At 42.6% G+C, this 19625-nt stretch overlaps 1 protein-coding gene across 1 annotated transcript; it reads right to left on the bottom strand.

Annotated features, from left to right (window-relative positions):
• Positions 1 to 1242: 1242 nt before the first annotated feature.
• On the bottom strand, positions 1243 to 16770 carry LOC120538247 (dauer larva development regulatory growth factor daf-7-like). The gene is made up of 3 exons (XM_039767699.1): positions 16514 to 16770; positions 4548 to 4744; positions 1243 to 2977 (listed from the first exon to the last, which is right to left on the bottom strand). Exons 1-3 carry the CDS (start codon positions 16768 to 16770, stop codon positions 2196 to 2198), a joined length of 1236 nt encoding a protein of 411 aa, XP_039623633.1. The 3' UTR covers positions 1243 to 2195.
• Between the last annotated feature and the right edge of the window lie 2855 nt (positions 16771 to 19625).

Below are 19625 nucleotides of genomic sequence, written 5' to 3'. Positions count from 1 at the left end.
TACAGTATGTTTCTGTTTTGCTACCAGTGAACTACTTCACTCAGGGGCATATGATGCTGTTAAGACGGCCCTGGGAACATGCCCACACTGGGTCCTCAAATAACCTAACCTGCATAAGGGAATATGCACCTTCTACACATGCCACAGCTGAGCCAAGGTCCCTGGACCTCTGAGACATCAGTAATAAAGACTGTGTTATTCAGCATTTTATAATATCCATTTGAAGAAAAAAAAAAGCTGCTTGTCCTTGAGAGTTAAGACAATAAAAATTCACTAGGCGTGTAAAGTGAGCCAGTGTTCAGCAGAATGTCAGATGCGTGGGTTTCGAGGTCATACCTAAGTGCTAAGTGCCTGTGGTGCTAATCAATGACAGGCTGGACTGGACTCGTAACACAGAGGAGCTATAAAAGAAAAGTCAAAGAAGTCTCTTTTTATCTCAGGAGATTGTGCTCATTTAATGTGAGCAATGACATCCTTTACTTGTCGAGAGTACACCTTATGAGAAGGATTTAGAAGTTGTTGTGGACTCTACGCTGTCAACTTCCCGGCAGTGTTCAGAAGCCATTAAGAAGGCTAACATGATGTCAGGTTATATCACACAATACAAAAAGCACCAGAGCAGGCTATTGTTTGAAAGATGCTCAGGTCATTTAGGACAGATGAACCTGTTGAGCTGCATGGCCTAGTCTCTTCATAATTTGCCTAATGTTCAAGCAACTGGGTATGTTCTACCAGACCATAGTGACACAGTTCTACACTGTGGCTTACTGGGAGCAGGGGGTAATGCCTGCTAAGGGGATACCAATAAGCTGGTCAGGAAGGCCAGCTCTATTAAAGGACTGACCATGGACTAACTGGAGACAGAGGTGGAAAAGAGGATGATGACAAATTTAGATGCTATCTCCACTGATGCCATCAATCATCTCTTGGCACAGGAATATTTCCTTATACAGTATTGCGTGTTGTAATGACATACATTGGATTTTCTTTACTGTTTTGTGTGATGTTCTGTGTTGCTGTTTTACCAAGTGGATTTCCCTTTGGGGGGCTAATAAAGAATTATCCGTATGAGACACATTCCAGCACCACACAGAAGGGCATTATGCTCTCTTGCACATGCAACTTAAACTAGTTTGGGTTCTTCATAAATGACACTCACATGACAAGTCTGCTTTAAAATGCTTTTAATCACACAAATAAAGCTCAATATACAAAGTGAAGTTCATACGCACACCACAGAAAACAACATCTTAAATTACAAACACCCAAAAATTAAATACAGTCCATCACCACATTATGCTAGACACTGTCATTTGGTAAGATTACAAATATTTTATATAAATAAATACACTTGAATAAATGAGTTAACAGAACGAATGTTATCACTACAGTAAATATATTTCTCAAGATGAAATCATTCCTGAGGCACTTTTTTGGTTAGACTTCTAAAGCATTGGGTTTGAATCTCAACTAAAGGTCTGTGGAGAATGAGAAACTTTTGTTGGATTTTTAAAACTAAATCTGTCAGGCTAAGCCATGCCAGTAGGGTATGGGACTTGTTAAGGCTTTAAACCTCAAACCCTGAGGTTGTGGGTTCAGATCTCACTACTGACACTGTGTGACCAGAGGTCTGCGCTCCAACTGGAAAACCAAAAGAAATGTAACCATTTGTGCCATAGATGTTGTAAGGTGCTTTGGTTAAAGGCATCAGCCAAATAAATAAATAAATGTATCCCTTCCAGACAGCTCTTAAATGCCATCCTGGGCTGTGCTTAAACAACACCATTTTGTTTCAGATTCTCATAATCTTTGTACGAAGAGGTTCTTCTGGGTTTCCAACATGATCAAACTCTTTCATTGTCCCCTATACACATAAATATAATGCACATGATATACATAAAGGAATTACATGAATAAAAAGCACTTACTGTGTAACTAATACCTCCTAATGAACTACCTTCTCAGAATTCACCTATGTTAAAGTTTAACTTCCAATTCAATATCAATTCATTTTGCACCCTGCTGCTGCTCTAATTTAACTGGTAATGACTAATACAGTTCCCTGTAACTCTGAATTAATGGCAGGCTTCTGTAAATTCCCTTTATCAAATTCTTGGAAGTGCCCTTTAACTAGGGACACAAAGCACTGCGTGAACGTCATCCACCATAAAACAAAGAGACGTCTACTCGGATGGTTATGCGCAGTGGCACTTGGTGACAATGAGGTCATTGAAAGGTGTGAGCGTGAGCTTGCCATCGCTATTGTAGTGCATGAGCACCATGGGTTCATACTCAGCTGGCACACAGCATGGGGATGGTGTGGCACCATTGGAAATCAAGCTCAGCATGGACTTGATTTGAGTGTGCATGGCAGCCAGTTTGTAATTCTGAGGGCAGGATCCATCACAGTAGTACATGGTGTATGTCTCGGGGGCCACCACCCAGTCTGACCAACCGATTTCCTTGAATGATACCGTTAGAGATTTGCGGCAGCAGTTTCTCTCACTTTTCCAGCATTCTTCCTTGGATGAGGAAGACCTCTTAGTGCGCTGCCTCTTTCCGTGTAGCATTTCAATTTCAAGAGTAACCTGATCGTCCATCAGTGAAACTACAGGCATTTCAGGAAATACAGTTGAAACAAATTCGACCGTCAACCGTAATTCCTCTTCTGAACCTGCCAGCCACTCTTTTACAGTGTCCAGCAGATCCACTTTCAAAGTGCCTGAGTCTAAGACTGTAGAGATGATGAGTGCCAGAGGCTGCCCATTCTCCATAATGGACTGATTTACATAATAAATGTTAGTGAGGACAGCAGAAGACAGACCAGACCCCAAGTGTGCATCGAGTGACAGCTGTGCCCCCTTGATGATCAACGCCTTCTTCATGAGCTCAGTCTTCTTGAAGATGATTAAAAATTTCCAAGAAGCCTTCTGGTCACTTGGGCTTCGGGTGATGTTTTCCACTCTAACTGGAGCAACTAAAGATAGTAAAAATATTTCAAATTAGTTTGTGACTATAAACCTAGAATATAGGATTCTTAAAACACAGATGAATATACTAACTCATGACAATAAGCCTAGTCAGTTAAACTCCAACAAGGTCAAGAACGGCTCGCCTTTGTCCTGTTGGCCTCGTGACTGGCAGATAAGACAGGCCTCCACACTTTCAATTACACTCCCAAGAGGGGTTTGCTGCCATCAAAATACAATCAAATCCACACTGGGTTAGATTTAACTTCCCACACTTTAAAGAACTTAAACTATTATCATACACAGACTGATAAAATGCCAACATTTTTAAATCACTCCTGCTTTCTATATTTTTGTTTCATTCCAACAGATGATTAGCAATGACAATGAAGAGTCATCCTCACCTAGAGTCTTAAGTAGCCTTTCTTAGACCCTTGACAGTAAACCTTTCCAGGGACCCTTTCATTCTCTGTGCAGTTTGGGGGGCCCTCACTGGCCACAGAGACCCCCCCAATGTTCACATGTTAGAAAATGGTCATAGTTTTAATTAAGAATCACATGGACAATTAAAATATAAAATGTAATGATCACAGAACTGTTATTAGTTAATAAACTATACATAATACACTGTCATAAATATATCTCTTATTTAAGACCCTTATTGTACTTTGGAACAATAGTAATTCAAATCCATTCCATCCATTTTCCTAACCCACATATCCAGGGCTCAGTCACAGGGCAGCTGGGGCCTACCCAGCAAACATCGGGCACAAGGCTGGAACAATCCCTGGGCAAGACACTTAAAACTTTTAATTACTGAAAATGAGTGTGGGGCATGTCCTATAATGCATATCAAACCTCAAAGTATTCTTATGGTTATTCATATTAACATTTTTGTAATAAATAATGATACACTTTTATATTTTATCCATCTAATAACCCAAACACCATATTATATCTGCATCTTAAAACTAAAGGATATACAGTGGCATTTACTGGGTTGTGTGGTTCGTCATTGAACTCTTGCTTGACAAAGAACCATTTCATACATTGTTAAGGGGTCTCTGTGTATGAGCTTTGAAAAGGTTCATAGTTTGTGGACAAAACACAAAGTCTTTAATGTCAAATAGGATATTAGCAGATCAAGAAGACCTGAACTTAGCCTCTGTTACTAAAGCAAGAGTCCTTTTAAAGTCATGAACCCAATGGTATATTTCTGAAACCTGTTAACGATCTATTCATGGTTATTTATTGAAACTGTTATGGATCTAAATAAATAAAGGTTAATTTGGGAAACAAACATGGTTTCCCTATGGCACTGCAGTGAAGAACCACTTTGACACCTTTATTTTTAAGAGTGTAGAGAAAAGGCATATACATATGGTGAGCACTGGACACCTTTCTATTTAATTAATCCTTAACATGTTATTTTAGCATAGAATAATATTAAACATTGCATAAAATGTTTAGTAAATATTTGTGCCTTTGTATTTTTCATCATTTTAATCTTTCTCCATCTCAAATCGAATGCTAATTAGTAGTTTATGGTGAGGTAGGATAGAATCGGACGCGCTTTACCTTTTTGCACCTTGGTGTCTGCCGGAACTCCCAGATCCCGCACTTGGCGCTCGTAAAGCCGGTTAAGATGGTGCCGCTGAAGCTCGTCAAGTGGCCTGCTGGGTGTAGGTGGTCTCTCTAGTCCCAGGGTCCCAAGGATGCTTCTCTTCAGAGTCTGCACTGCGACTGTGTCCTGGGTCCACCTGACGGAGGCCTTGCTTCAACCGCCCAAAAGCACAAGGTGTAGATGGCCAGAGCCCTGATTTGAGGACACATGTTGAGAGATTTGGTTGGGACAGGTGGGATGGGACCCGATGGAGGATCAGCTGAATCTCATGGATGAAAGGACGCCCGCTGCTTTATAGGGTTGAGGGGCCACACCCAGTGGGCAAAAAACGAGCATCCGCTTTCTCTAAAGCCTCTATAAACGTTATCTGGAGCGGCAAGAAAAGTGATAAGAGACAGAGGTATGGCGCAACTCCTGAGCCACTAACACGTCACTCGACACGTGTACATAAACACAGATCAGCCTGACATTGAGATTAAAAGCTAGAATTACCTGATGCTTATCTCTGATTGTAAATGCTAGATTTTCAGTCTACCGAAAGTGCCGGACCTTTGCCGTGTTTTCACCTCACAATGTGCGAAGGCAACATAGCGCTATACACTTAACATTACGCTATACGGTATACACATTGACAGGTTTGTAATGTATACAAGCACCATTAACTGGTTGTGTACACTGATTTGTGTTGGCGGAATTTATTCATTTAGGCGTGGGTACAACTAGGATTCCAGCTTCCTCTACAATCCAAATTGTGAGCGCCTTCAATCTAATCAGATAGCGCCATCAGATACGATAGAGTCAACTGTGTGCGGAATACGTGATGCAAGTCAGAGGCAATAACAGAGCGCACGGAGGCACTTTACTTCCTTTTCCCTTTACCATGCTATATGCAATGAAAAAATTACAATTTCATAAATGTAATCTACCTGGTAATAAACACGGGGTTGCGGGGGAAAAAAGCAAAGATAAAACTTGCCTGAAGAAGGGGCCTGAGTTGCCTCGAAAGCTTGCATATTGTAGTCTTTTTAGTTAGCCAATAAAAGGCGTCATTTTGCTTGACTTCTCACTGCATGTAAAACTTAAAATCCTTCTGATAATTTTTACTGTACACACCTATTAGTTTACTGCTTGCCATAAGGGTGTAATCTCCGGCAAGAAATATGGCCCAAAAACGGCCTACAAGATGGGGTTTTCTGGTTTAGAAGATTAGAAATATGGGGGACCCCAAAAATTTCGACGGTCTTGCAAAACATCAAGAGAAGTCGAGCAGAATATAATATGTCGGGGTTTCTTCTACCCGCTAGTCAGGAGGCTCCAGGTGCTTTCAAAGCGTTCGTAATTGTTGCGAATAAAACAGTAAATGAGCCAGAATGAATGGTAAATCTACTGTGGCTTATACCGAGAGCCATCGGCCCAATTACGGAAAAACGCACCGGAACGTACTTGCTCTGTTTACTCAGATGTCAGATAAAACAGCCGAACTTCATTATTTATTTTTTTAGTACCTCGCAAATGATTACAAAGACCCCCAACGAAACGCAAAAGGCCCCCTCCACCAGACATACGCATATGAACATCCCATATGTCAATAATAAATTAAGTACAGGCACTGACATAGAAAACAATATATGTATTTTATTTATAGTCAGTTTCCCTTTTGTTCAAATTACTGATGAGTGTATCTTCGCATCTACCGGAAGTCAACTTTAACCGATATCGCGATTTGGTAACAACACTTCATTTTCCAAAAGCTTATGCCATTTCGTAGCAAACAGGTAATACAGTATTTAACTAGGCATTTTTGGTTCGCATATTTCCACTAAATAAAATTAAAGACCAAACAGGGGACTCCTTCGTTTGTTTTGGTGTTGATTAGTGCGTCTCGTCTCCTTCATGGTTGGGTGAGCTGTACATTGATCCTTAAGCTGACAGATGTGGGGACAGCAGTTTCCTGGCTATTTTGAAGCTGCAAATATCAGCAATTTTAAGGAAAACATCGTCTTTTGCTTCTCTATCATGATTTTTTGGTGCGTTCGCACATAATGTATGAAGCAGCTGTCTGTCTGTCCGCCTGAAACAACTCGGAGCCCCGAGTACCAATTTTGTTGAGATGTGGCACACTTATTCTACAAAGACATTTGTCGACACTACAGTATTCAACTTTTGTTCGCATACATCGAACATATCGCGCTGTAAGAAGTTGTGAAATGTCAAAATCCCCGTTAGAAAAGCATTGGAGAATTTGCGAACTCGTCCATCTTAAAACTGAGAAACCTTCCGTGCGGCGTCGACTACGAATTAGTTTACTGCTTCAATTTCACCTTCAGAGTGATTGCTTGAACTTTTATATTCTGTGTATTTTGTACGTTTACTCGTCTGGCAGCCTCTCGGATGCCCAATACAAATCAATCTGACGCCGTACAGCGCGTGCAAACAGATCACTCCTGCTGCTTTAGGCCAGTTAACCATTAGACTATAAAAGTCACTTCTCTGGAATTTAATTGAAAGAGAAAGCAATTGTGTAAGCATACTTAAGACGGAAGTGAACGTATCTACATATTGTTAGTGTAAAGAACCGTCTTGTCGCTTAAATTGTGTTTGAACTGATCCACACGGTGCAGCTGTTCTACCTGATGTACGCATGCGTGTTCTGAAATGGACAGTAGCGTCGGGAGGTGGGAGGCTAACAGTGGCTTAAGCCCCTGATCTCTGGCGTTCAGACTCTGATATTGCAGTCTCAGCTATACATCGGCAATTGCGCAAGCTCTCGATCTTCTTGCCCTTCGTGTCCCAAATCACCCCTGGTCAGTGTTAAACGTTTAATTTAACGTACTCTTACTACTCGCGCGAAACCCCAACGCAGAACTCAGATTTGTAACAGTAACAGTGTGTAACACTGCGCGACAGTCACATTGGGGGCTAAGATCATAACCCCCTTCAAATCCTACAGGAACCCCTCGAAATGGAACGGCCAATGCTCGCCGCTATTAAAGTAGCGACTGACAAGGACTGCAGTTTTCACGGCGCCGACTTGTAGGTGCAACACACAATGGACAGAGCGCATGATATTCGAAAAGCCGCGTTTGCTTCCGTGTATCTTCACACTGGGATTCAAATCTTTAAAGATTACCGTCACCTTTCCTATTACTGTTATTCAAAAAAATCAGACCCTTTCCAAGTTCTTACTTGTTTGTATAATAACGAATGTATTTTAATGTTAATAGACGGGGAAAATATTTTAGTTCCTTTTCTCCTTAAGGGTAATATCGATACTGATTTTATTCCAGTAATTGGTCAATTTGTATTACAATTTTTTCAATTGCTAATTATTGGATACTACTCTATCTGCTATATTTGATTTAAAAAAATGCTGTGTTTAAGAAACTTAATTAGTCGCAGACCCTCCATCACTAACACACATCAATTAATGCCATTTTTGCATCAGTTAAATTGGAAGTGTAAATGTACGATCTCCTAAAACTTGCCTATTAGCCGCCTGCTCTGTTTGCACCCTAGCCTCTCACATTTTTCTTTTTAAGGTGTTGGTTTTACACGTTTATCATTGTGAGGATTGCAGTGTGTTAGGGGTGTGCACTGCAGGATAGCGGATTGCGGCGAGCAGCTGTAATGTCGATGAAAGCTTTGACGTTTCTTGTTATTAGGCATTTTCGCCTCGCATGTGCTAAGGCGCACTCACCCAAGTCGTGCCCATGTTAGAGCCAGTAATGCTGAACTGGATTAGACAGGTTTAAGAATGCCGTGTGTCATATTAGTTTTTGTTACGATTTTTCGAAATCGCTTCAGCAGAGGAGTTCACCTGAGATTGTTGCCAGCATGCCTCTTGCACTATTAAACTGCACAGGCAGTTCAATTCTGGACAGAATCAAAATGCATTACTTTAACGTGTCTTCTACCTAAACGTCTTTTTTTCTTTCTCGTATACGAAGTACAGGGAAAATATCGTAATCGTACAAAGATTCGATGTCGAGATTTTGATTAATCTCGATGTTTTAGACCTACCTGAGTCCAAAAATAAAATTTCTGGAATTATGTCTGTGTGTACGTCTGCCTGTGTGTCTGTGTGTGTGTGTGTGTGTGTGTGTGTGTGTGTGCGCGTGTGTATGGGTGTGTGTGTGTAAACACGATAACTTATAACATAGCAAAGCTTTTCTTTGTTTACAATGTAAATAAAAATATTCTTTCTGGACATTGCACTGACGTATTTATTGGTAATAAAAATGACTAAATAATAAATCACTTGATACTCATTTGAGTTCTCAAAAAAATGTGTTCTGAGCCTTGGAAAATTAAGGAGGTAATCATCAACGAGCCAATAAATAGAGAAATGAAATTAATGTATGAATAATTGCGCATGTGATTCAACATTGATGTCGTTGTGGAGAAGCTGAAGTAATGAAGTTCCGTCTGTTTAGTTTACATATAAGTGTAGGTAATTGCTTTGTTTATATAAATCAAGTAACTAAAACCCAAAGCTTTCCTTTTATTCCATTAGATTTGCTGTATTTTAAAAGTGTTTATGACTAATACTGCGCTTTTGTTAGTTCTTTATTGTTTCTTTACATTCTGTGCCCCCAGACTTCATCTTTTCATTATCTAACTCTCTTGTAGAGTTCTGAGGGGTCGGAGCCCAAAGCTGGCATCATCGGGCACCTATAGGAACGGACCTCACACACGGTGCAGACCCTCGAACGAAACGGCGCTACCCGTGCTCGAGACTGATAAAGTGCTGCACTTTACACTTCGTCAATGCTCCCTCATTCGTTTAGGAAGTATGAACATTCGTGAAAGTCATTAAATGGCTGATAACGAACCTCCACACCTCTCTGGTAGAGTTACTAGATACGTACTGGCTCATTCAAATCAAGCAGAAACCGATAACCCTCTGTCGCAGATAACCTGCAATAACAAAAGTAGGTGACATAAGATAGTTGTGTACAAATAATCACAGTGATGTATTTACGATCCTATGCAACATCAACATTGTGAGTACCCAGACAAGCATACCTGTGACAGCACAGTATAAAAGTGAAGCTTATAGAGATCTGACCTGCTTAAAAGTCTGGGAACCCCTCTTAATTATTTGGATTTTTGTATTTCATTGGCTGAGCATTCAAAGCAGCAACTTCCTTTTAATATATGACGTGTCTTATGGAAACAGTATAGTATTCTAGCAGTGACATTACGTTTATTGGATTAACAGAAAATATGCAATATGCATCATAACAAAATTACACAGGTGAATAAATGTAGGCACCCCAACAGAGATATTTCATCAATACTTAGTTGAGCCTCCTTTTGCAAATAGTGGAACTGGTGAACTGGTGGTGGATTTTAAGAGGCCCAGTCCCCTCATGGACCCCATGATCATCAGATGTGACTGTGTGCAGAGGGTACAGACCTATAAATACCTGGGAGTGCAGCTGGATGATAAATTGGACTGGATTGCCAATACTGATGCTCTGTGTAAGAAAGGACAGAGCCGACTATACTTTCTTAGAAGGTTGGTGTCCTTCAACATCTACAATAAGATGCTGCAGATGTTCTACCAGATGGTTGTGGTGAGTGCCCTGTTCTATGCGGTGTTGTGCTGGGGAGGCAGCATAAAGATGAAGGATGTCTCACGCCTGGACAAACTTGTTAAGAAGGCAGGCTGTAAGGCAGGCATTAAGCAAACTCCTGTCAATCATGAAGAATCCACTGCATCCACTTAACAGTGTCATCTCCAGGCATAGGAGCAGCTTCAGTGACAGACTTCTGTCACTGTCTTGCTCCACTGACAGACTGAGGAGATCGTTCCTCCCCCACACTATGCGACTCTTCAATTCCACCCGGGGGGGTAAACATTAATATTATACAAAATTATTGTCTGTTTTTTACATGCATTTTTATTACTCTTTAATTTAATATTGCTTTTTTTACATCAGTATACTGCTGCTGGATTATGTGAATTTCCCCTTGGGATTAATAAAGTATCTATCTATCTATCTATCTATCTATCTATCTATCTATCTATCTATCTATCTATCTATCTATCTATCTATCTATCTATCTATCTATCTATCTATCTATCTATCTATAACAGCCTCTAGACGCCTCCAATAGCCTTTGATGAGTGTCTGGATTCTGGATGGAGGTATTTTTGACAATTCTTCCATACAAAATCTCTCCAGTTCAATTCAATTTGATGGCTGCCGAGCATGGACAACCTTCTTCAAATCATCCCACAGATTTTCGATAATATCCAAGTAAGGGGACAGTGATGGCCATTCCAGAAAATTGTACTTTCCATCTTCACGAATGCCTCTGTAGATTTCAAACTGTGTTTTGGGTCATTGTCTTGTTGGAATATCCAAACCCTGTGTAATTTCAACTTTGTGAGTGATGCTTGAACATTATCCTAAAGAATTTGTTGATATTGGGTTGAATTCATCTGACTCTCGACTTTAACAAGGGCCCCAGTCCCTGAACTAGCCACACAGCCCCACAGCATGATAGAATCTCCACCAAATTTGACAGTAGGTAGCAGGTGTTTTTCTTGGAATGTGGTGTTCTTCTTCGGCCATGCAAAGAGCTTTTTGTTATGACCAAATAATTCCACTTTGTTCCAAAATGAATCTGGTTTGTCTAAATGAGCATTTGCATACAACAAGCGACTCTCTTTGTGGCGTGAGTGCAGAAAGGGCTTCTTTCTCATCACCCTGCCATACAGATGCACTGAATTGTAGAACAATGTACAGATACACCATCTGCAGCAAGATTTTCTTGCAGGTCTTGGTTATGACCAAATAACTCAATTTTTGTCTCATCAGTCCAAAGCACTTTGTTCCAAAATGAATCTGGCTTGTCTAAATGAGCATTTGCATACAACAAACGACTCTGTTTGTGGCGTGAGTGCAGAAAGGGCTTCTTTCTCATCACCTTGCCATACAGATGTTCTTTGTGCAAATTGCACTGAATTGTAGAATGATGTACAGATACACCATCTGCAGTACGATGTTCTTGCAGGTCTTTGGAGGTGATCTGTAGGTTGTCTGTAACCATTCTCACAATCCTGCACATATGTCGCTCCTGAATTTTTCTTGGCCTGCCAGACCTGGGTTTAACAGCAACTGTGCCTTTGGCCTTCCACTTCCCAATTACATTCCTTACAGTTGAAACTGACAGTTTAAACCTCTGAGATGGCTTTTTTTAGCCTTCCCCTAAACCATGATACTGAACAATCTTTGTTTTCAGATCTTTTGAGAGTTGCTTTGAGGACCCCATGCTGTCACTCTTCAAAGGAGAGTCAAAAAGAAGCACAACTTGCAATCGACCACCTTAAATACCTTTTCTCATCATTGGACACACCTGTTTATGAATTTAAAGGCTTAATGTGCTAATCCAACAAGTGTTGCAAGTAATCAGTATTGAGCAGTGACATGCATTCAAATCAGTAAAACTACAAGGGGACCCAAATTTGTGCACAGCCAGTTTTTCAGATTTGATTTAATTTTATACAACTAAATACTGCTTCACTAAAAATCAGTACTCAGATGTTCCTAGGAAATGAAAGACATACTGCTGTTATTTTTTTTGTTGAAAGTACAGTAAATTATTAAGCAGGCTGAGAGGGGTTCCAAACTTTTTCATATGACTGTATGCTAGTTTGGTGTAGTATGAGGCTATCCATACACATGAATGTAATCACTGGTACATCCTTTAAAGTAAATGTGACCTGAAATGGATTTAAATGATGTAAAAGAGAAATCAGACACACGCATAAAGGTTTTGGGTTTCCGGCCCCGTATACTGAAAAAGTATCCACAGTATGAAAAACTACGGTCAAAAAATACATGAAAATAATCAGTATAGGCTTGACAGTCAAAGATGGCGTCGGCGGAGTATTTAAGTAGGAGGGGCCGGAAGTGGAGGAATGCTGGGTAGGAGCCATGGTGGATGATGGGATTGATGACGTCATGGTTAGTGGACAGAGGAAGGGCGTAAATAGCGTACTGCGGGAAGCTGTAGGAGGTAGGCTCATGGCAGCGGTGCGTCTTTTCTTCTGTAAGAAACAAAGAGAGAAAGGTTAGTACCCCGCCACTCCCTCCTGGCGTATGTCTTCCCGATCGTATTAAGGTCCGTCCATGGCGAACATACAAGTGACGGCGAACTTGTATGGCTGCAAATCCAGAAACCACCTGGTGACTCGGGGATTCGACTCCTTGTGCAGTGACATCCACTGAAGAGCAGCGTGATCAGTCACCAGAGTAACCTAAATGTGTCACCGCCCATTTAATGGCCAAGGCTATCCTCTCCACTGCCGCATACCTGGTCTCCCGGTCCAGCGGTTTCCGGCTCAGGTACATTACGGGGTGCTCGACACCATCAATACTTTGGCTCAACACGGCGCCCAGGCCTATGTCCGAAGCATCGGTCTGGAGAAGAAAAGGAAGAGCAAAACCAGAGGTTCTCAATACTTGTGCCGATGTCAGGGCCTTTTTTAAGTCACTGAATGCTTGTTCCGCCTTGTCGTTCCATACCACGTATAAGGGAGCGCCTTTTTTCGTTAAATCAGTCAAGGGTGCTGCTCTTTCAGAGAAGCGGGGCTCGAACCAGCGGTAGTACCCTGCTAACCCCAAGAAAGCTTGCACCTGTCTCTTGGTATTCGGACGGGGCCATTCCAGGATGTCTTTTATTTTGGAACATTGTGGTTTCACCTGTCCTCGTCCCACTACGTAGCTTAAATACTTGGCCTCCTTTAGCCCAAAGAAACACTTACCGGGGTTTATGCGAAGGCCAGCCTTCGCTAGTGTTGTGAGGACAGTGGATACCTGCAATAGATGCTCTTTCCAGGTGCCAGAATAGATGACTACGTCATCCAGGTAGGCGGCACTATAGGACTGGTGGGGCTTTAGCACTCTATCCACCAGATGCTGAAAGGTCGCTGTGGCCCCGTGCAGTCCAAATGGGAGGACCTTATATTGCCAATGTCCACTTGGGGTTCTGAAAGCGGTTTTCTCCTTGGCAGATGCCGCTAAGGGAATTTGCCAGTACCCTTTTGTCATGTCAAGAGTAGTCAGATATCGAGCCGTACCCAAGCGTTCAATAAGGTCATCTATCCATGGCATCGGGTAGGCATCGAACTTGGAGACTTGGTTTAGATGTCTGAAGTCATTACAAAATCTCCAGGAGCCGTCGGGCTTAGAAACAAGTACAATAGGACTGGACCAGGGACTATGGCTCTCTTCAATAATATCCATGTCCAACATCCATTGAACCTCAAGTTCCACCTCGGCGCATTTTGCTTCCGGGAGTCTATAGGGTCTCTCTCAGACTACAACTCCGGGCGCCGTGACAATGTCGTGCTCAATCAGTGAAGTCTGGCCCGGTGACTCGCTCACTACTTCGGGAACGGCCAGGATTGCCTGGGTTAATTCCTGCCGCTGTAAGGGTGTCAGCTCGTCACCGAGGTTAAGGGCAGGTGTGCATGCGAATAGGGAGAGGGATCTACGAGTGTCGGGGACTCTTCCCTGTCTTTCCAAGGCTTTAATAAATTTACATGGTAGATCCTCTCGCTCGGCCGACGATTTTGTTGTTTAACCAAATAATCAACGAGCCCCTTTCTTTCTTTAACCTCGTATGGTCCTTGCCAGTGAGCCAATAATTTAGAGTGGGAGGTAGGAACGAGCACCATCACTCAATCCCCCGGGTGGAACTCTTGGAGTACCGAGTTACGATTGTAACACCGAGCTTGCGCACAAGTCACGTGTTCCTTTAGGAGTGGCCTAATTTTATTGAGCCTGTCGCACAGTTGCGCCACATACTCTAATATACTGATGGAGGGTAGGGCATCTGCTTCCCAACCTTCTTTTATTATATCCAATAGTCCTCGGGGTTGTCGTCCATATAATAACTCAAAAGGGGAGAAACTTGTGGAGGCCTGGGGTACTTCCCGGTAAGCAAAAAGCACAAGTGGTAAGAGCTGGTCCCAGTTTCTACCGTCCGCGTTGACTACCTTGCGTAGCATCTGTTTAAGAGTCTGGTTAAAGCGTTCCACCAACCCGTCCATTTGCGGGTGATAGACAGACGTCTTCAGGTGCTTAATACGGAGTAACCTGGCAACCTCCCTGAATGTATCCGAGGTAAAGGGCGTACCCTGGTCCGTGAGGACTTCTTTGGGTATGCACACTCTAGAGAACTGGTTGGCCAATTCCCGTGCGATATTTTTTGTATTAGCGGAGCGCAGGGGAACCGCCTCTGGATACCGGGTTGTGTAGTCAACCATGACCAATATATATTTATGGCCACGATTATAGGTTCCAGGGGTCCTACCAAATCCACCCCTATTCTGTCAAAGGGAACATCAATTAGCGGAATGGGAACGAGAGGAGCACGGTCCCTCCTAGGTATCTGGCAAATCTGACACTCTGGGCAGGACTGGCAGAAACGCCGGACCTCCTCATTAATCCCGGGCCGGTAAAAGCGGAGCTTTATTCTCTCCAAGGTTTTCTCGGCCCCGAGGTGGGCGCCTAAGAGGTGAGCATGAGCTAATTCGCATATCTCCCGCCGGAAGGTATGCGGGACTAGCAGCAACTTCCACACCTCACCCTCGTGGGTCACAACTCGATATAGCAGATCATTCTCCATCATAAAAAAGGGCTTGCGTGGTATGGAATCGTCAGCCTGTTGACTGCTGGGGACAATGATAGCATTCCGGGCAAATCTCAGGGAATCATCATTCCACTGTTCTCTTTTGAATGACGCAGGTGTGGATCAAAACTGATGATCCAGGCTATTCAGAGGTACTTGTGTGTCAGTGACCAGAAGAGTTCCCTGGCTTGTGCCCTCCCCGGCGGATATTTCCGGGTCATGGTCCGTCGCCGGGGAAGCGTCCCTCAGAGGGCCTGAGTCATTAGTGTCTGCCCTAGAGCACGGCGTGAGGACCGCGGGAAGGGAGCCCCGCCCCTTCATAACCAGACCCAATGAGGCCCCGGGAGCGATGTATTTTTTACCACAGATTCTGTGCGACCAGTCCTGTCCCAAAATCACTGGAAAGGGGGGTTCAGGTAACACAGTGACCGGCAAGCGAGTCAGGTCCCCTTTCCAGGGGATGTTGCACTCCGCAGAACGATAAGACCTGGTCTTCCCATGTACACAAGTGACTTGTAGATGTTGGGTTAGCCACTGTCATGGTAAAATATAACGGCGAGCGACAATGGTTATGTTGCTGCCGGAATCAAACAAAGCCATCACCGAGTGCCCATTTACTAACACCACTCCCGTATTAGGACTTGCCAGGGGATGCGACAGGGCACAGTACCTCTCTGTTGTAGCCCAAGTGCAGTCCATAGGCTCCGTGTTTAGCGGGCACGTAGGTAGCAGGTGGCCGACCTCACCACAATTGAAACAGAGTGGGGAGGCCGGCTTCTCTTTGGGTTTCGGCGGCGCTTCCGCAGCGCGTCGAGTGGGCTCCGGGGTGGCGACACATCCCTGTCAGTTCCCGCGAGCTTGCCTTTCTTACCCCCCAGCTCAGAGGACTGCGAGCTGATGCTCGAGGACTTCCAGGAGACCCTGCATATCTTTAAAAGGATGGCGCTGGACCTGCTGGGCGAGGTAACTTGGCATCGCGTTGACCAGGCCCTCACAGGCCACCTGTTCTACCACCTTCTGGGCTTGGGGACCTTCGGGCCATAACCAACGCCCCATCTTGCCCCAGAAGTCGAATGCCTGACCTCGGGCCGGTTTGTCAGGGTCAAACTGCCAGTTCCTCCATTCGCTTGCCTGCTGGCCCGGCGTAATGCCGTAGCGTGCCAGGATCTCCTGTTTTAGGAGGTCATAGTCCGTGGCCTCCTCCTCAGGGAGGTTGTAATAAGCACGCTGCGCGGGTCCCTTCAGGTAGGGTGCCAGGATGGACGCCCACTCGGACCGCTGCCACTGGTTCCGGGTGGCCATCCTTTCAAAGATGCCCAAATACGACTCGATGTCATCAGCTTCCGACAGGGGAACAAGCGGAGGAGGTATCGGTCGAGGCGGATCTGGTCTTACCATCTGCGCGGTGGCCAACCTGGACTTTGTCTCCTCTAGTTCCCGGTTCGTTGCGGCTTGCGCTCTCTGTAGGGACTGGATCTGTGCTGACAGTCCTTGCAGTACGGAGTTCAGGTCCTGTCCTTCTGACATTCTTTTCGGACACTCAATCCAGCCGGCAACGCCACTGTAAAAGAGAAATCAGACACACGCATAAAGGTTTGGGGTTTCCGGTCCCGTATACTGAAAAATTATCCACAGTATGAAAAACTACGGTCAAAAAATACATGAAAATAATCAGTATAGGCTTGACAGTCAAAGATGGCGTCGGCAGAGTATTTATGTAGGAGGGGCCGGAAGTGGAGGAATGCTGGGTAGGAGCCGTGGTGGATGATGGGATTGATGACGTCATGGGTAGTGGACAGAGGAAGGGCAGAAGTAGCGTACTGCGGGAAGCTGTAGGAGGTAGGCTCATGGCGGCGGTGCATCTTTTCTTCTGTAAGAAACAAAGAGAGAAAGGTTAGTACCCCGCCACTCCCTCCTGGCATTCCCGATCGTATTAAGGTCCGTCCGCGGCCCCCTACTCGCGCGTGCATGACAATGGGTAGTGTAGTCAGGTGATTTTTAAGTTTAAAGAGCTAGGGGGATACCCAATACACCAGACACAATTCCTTCAGACTGTTCAGGACGAAGGATGTGCCAAGAATATCTATGTTGATTTACTGTGAATGTTGTACCTGTCCAGATGAGTATCTTCATGAGATGTGGTGAGTATATTCGTAAAAAAAAAAAAAGAACCAACATGTTGGTTAATAGTCATTTATTGTATTTAAAGGATTTTTAATTGTCTGCTTGGTCCAGAAGAAGTATATGAAATTCATAAGTGTAATTACTCTGGCTTCTGCATATTTCTTCTGTATTTCTTTTACATTTGTTGAATTTGAGTTTCCATCATTTGTTATTAATTCTGTTTTTAGTTTTGTTCTGCCTTTATGTAAAATTATGTTTTGGGGTTTTTTTTTAGATGTTGAGCTATTTAATCATTTCATTTGTAAGTATTGTGTTTTATTTGCTTTACTTTAATTCCTTATGTTTTGTGTGTAGAACCCCTAAAGGTAGTGCCACCCAGACGTCACTGCTGCTGGGACCACCCTCAACCTTGATTTTGAAATGGTAAAGAGAAGGTCCCAGAATGGGTTTCTTGAAGTTTGGATCATATGGTGTTGTAAGTGTTGTTTTCATGTGATTTTATTTTATTTTTTCTTTGTGGATTTTTGTTTCTGTTCTTGGGTTTTCCTCTGTTTCTCCTTGGAGTTCCATTTTAGGCAAATCCTTTTGACTTCTTTCTTCCTTTTTCCAATGTCTTCAATTTATATGCTGCTTTGTTGCTTATATTTAATTAAAATTGAGAATTTACAACGGTCTTTCTGTTGGTGTTCACCTCAAGCCAGCGTTATATGGCTGTCCTCTCCCTTTTTGGTGCATTTTTGGACCTTCTAAAAGTATATCTGAATTTCAAAAGCCAAGGGTCCATTTTAGGCCTTTGCAGGATGCAGCCTGCTTATTTGTTTGAGAAATTGCTGCCTGGGGTAAGAAAATATTTGGGCAGACCTGTGGAAGTCCTGGCCTGTTTTGTGGACCTTGTCAGATGCCTTACGCCCCATGTTTGTGCCAACTTTCCACAAAACAGTTGTGTCAACTGAAGACAATTTGTTTGAAGACTGCACTTTACATTTGCTTATTTTAGTTAAGCATCTATGCACATGTCTTAAGCATGTCATTCTTTACAGAAATAAGAATACTCAATGCAAGTATGCTGTATTTCCTGGCCTGAGAATACTTAGGATACATCAAAATATTTTTAAACATAAAATGTAATATGAGTATTTGAATCAGCACTTTTTTCTAGCTCTAACACAGATTTGTTTGTTCTATAACAAATTAATTATTTAATTAAAAATGTAAAACAAACTCAATCAGATGAAGGTGCTGGTGAAGTTTTGTCAGAGAGACTTTCAGATTTCAAAAAAGGTCAGCTTGATGCCTTGTTGTCTACAGAATTATCTTCAGCAGAAGGACATTGCAGTATAGATGACTTCAACCTTTTCACAACTAAACGTACTATAGTTTGGCATTGCTTAGAAGGTATTATCATTCAATGCTTATAAAACATCAAAATCTTTGGACTCTGAATTCTGCAAAGTTATCCTGTTTTTACCATTATGGATTACTTTTCATGTTTACCCAAATAAAAGATTTCTAAAGCAGTCCATTATGTTATCAACTGACAATGCACAGCTTGAACTCACATGGAGGGCCCTGTCACATGACAACAAAGTAAGAGAGCCACAATCTTAAACATCTCTGCTGCATTTAATGATTAGGATAAAATGAGCCCTCTTCCAGTTTTGCTGTTGAGTCCCCAAAAAATATTTTTCTTATCTTAACCTGTAAATTTGCTAATTACTGAATCAACTAAGAAAACGTACAGCATGCACAACATCCTTTAGTACAATTTGAAAGTGAGGATAATACACCATATGCATGTGTTTGTAAAGTTTTGTCACAGTGCATTTGAAATTCCAATGTAGGTTACCACGTGCCCTGTTATTTTCACACTCATCTATGTTGTGATCCTACCACTTAAATGTCATAAAAAAACTGGATGCAAACCTCCAAAACAACCATAAAAATGCAGACTCGCTCTCTTCATAGGTCTGGACCCTATGAAGATAACCAATGATACTCCTGACACCCTAACACCTAACTCAAATCACAGGTTTCTACCTTGCACAGGCCCATATATAGAGCAAAGACTTTTAAAGTTTGAAATATCAAAAAAGTCTTCAAAAGGAGCTGAAGAAAACTATTGCAAACCATTGGTCAAGTACAAACAATAAAAGGTTTCTTCATTTTAACATAATTTATTTATATATTCCAAAAAGAACACGGAAAAACAAGACCAGAACAAAATTAGGAAAAATAGGTTTAAGACAAAACCTAAAAGC

Source organism: Polypterus senegalus, chromosome 10 (assembly GCF_016835505.1).
Source record: "Polypterus senegalus isolate Bchr_013 chromosome 10, ASM1683550v1, whole genome shotgun sequence".
NCBI lineage: Eukaryota > Metazoa > Chordata > Cladistia > Polypteriformes > Polypteridae > Polypterus > Polypterus senegalus.
This window is presented reverse-complemented; position numbering and strand designations above follow the sequence as displayed.

What these genes read in the sequence shown, in the direction of transcription:
- LOC120538247 (XM_039767699.1), bottom strand. Translation starts at nt 16,770, where the DNA reads ATGTCAGAAGGACAGGACCTGAACTCCGTACTGCAAGGACTGTCAGCA. An exon ending in AACCAGTGGCAGCGGTCCGA is followed by an intron (nt 4,745 to 16,513) that starts GTGGGCGTCCAT and finishes GGGCGGTTGAAG; the next exon opens with CAAGGCCTCCGTCAGGTGGA. An exon ending in AGACACCAAGGTGCAAAAAG is followed by an intron (nt 2,978 to 4,547) that starts GTAAAGCGCGTC and finishes TACTATCTTTAG; the next exon opens with TTGCTCCAGTTAGAGTGGAA.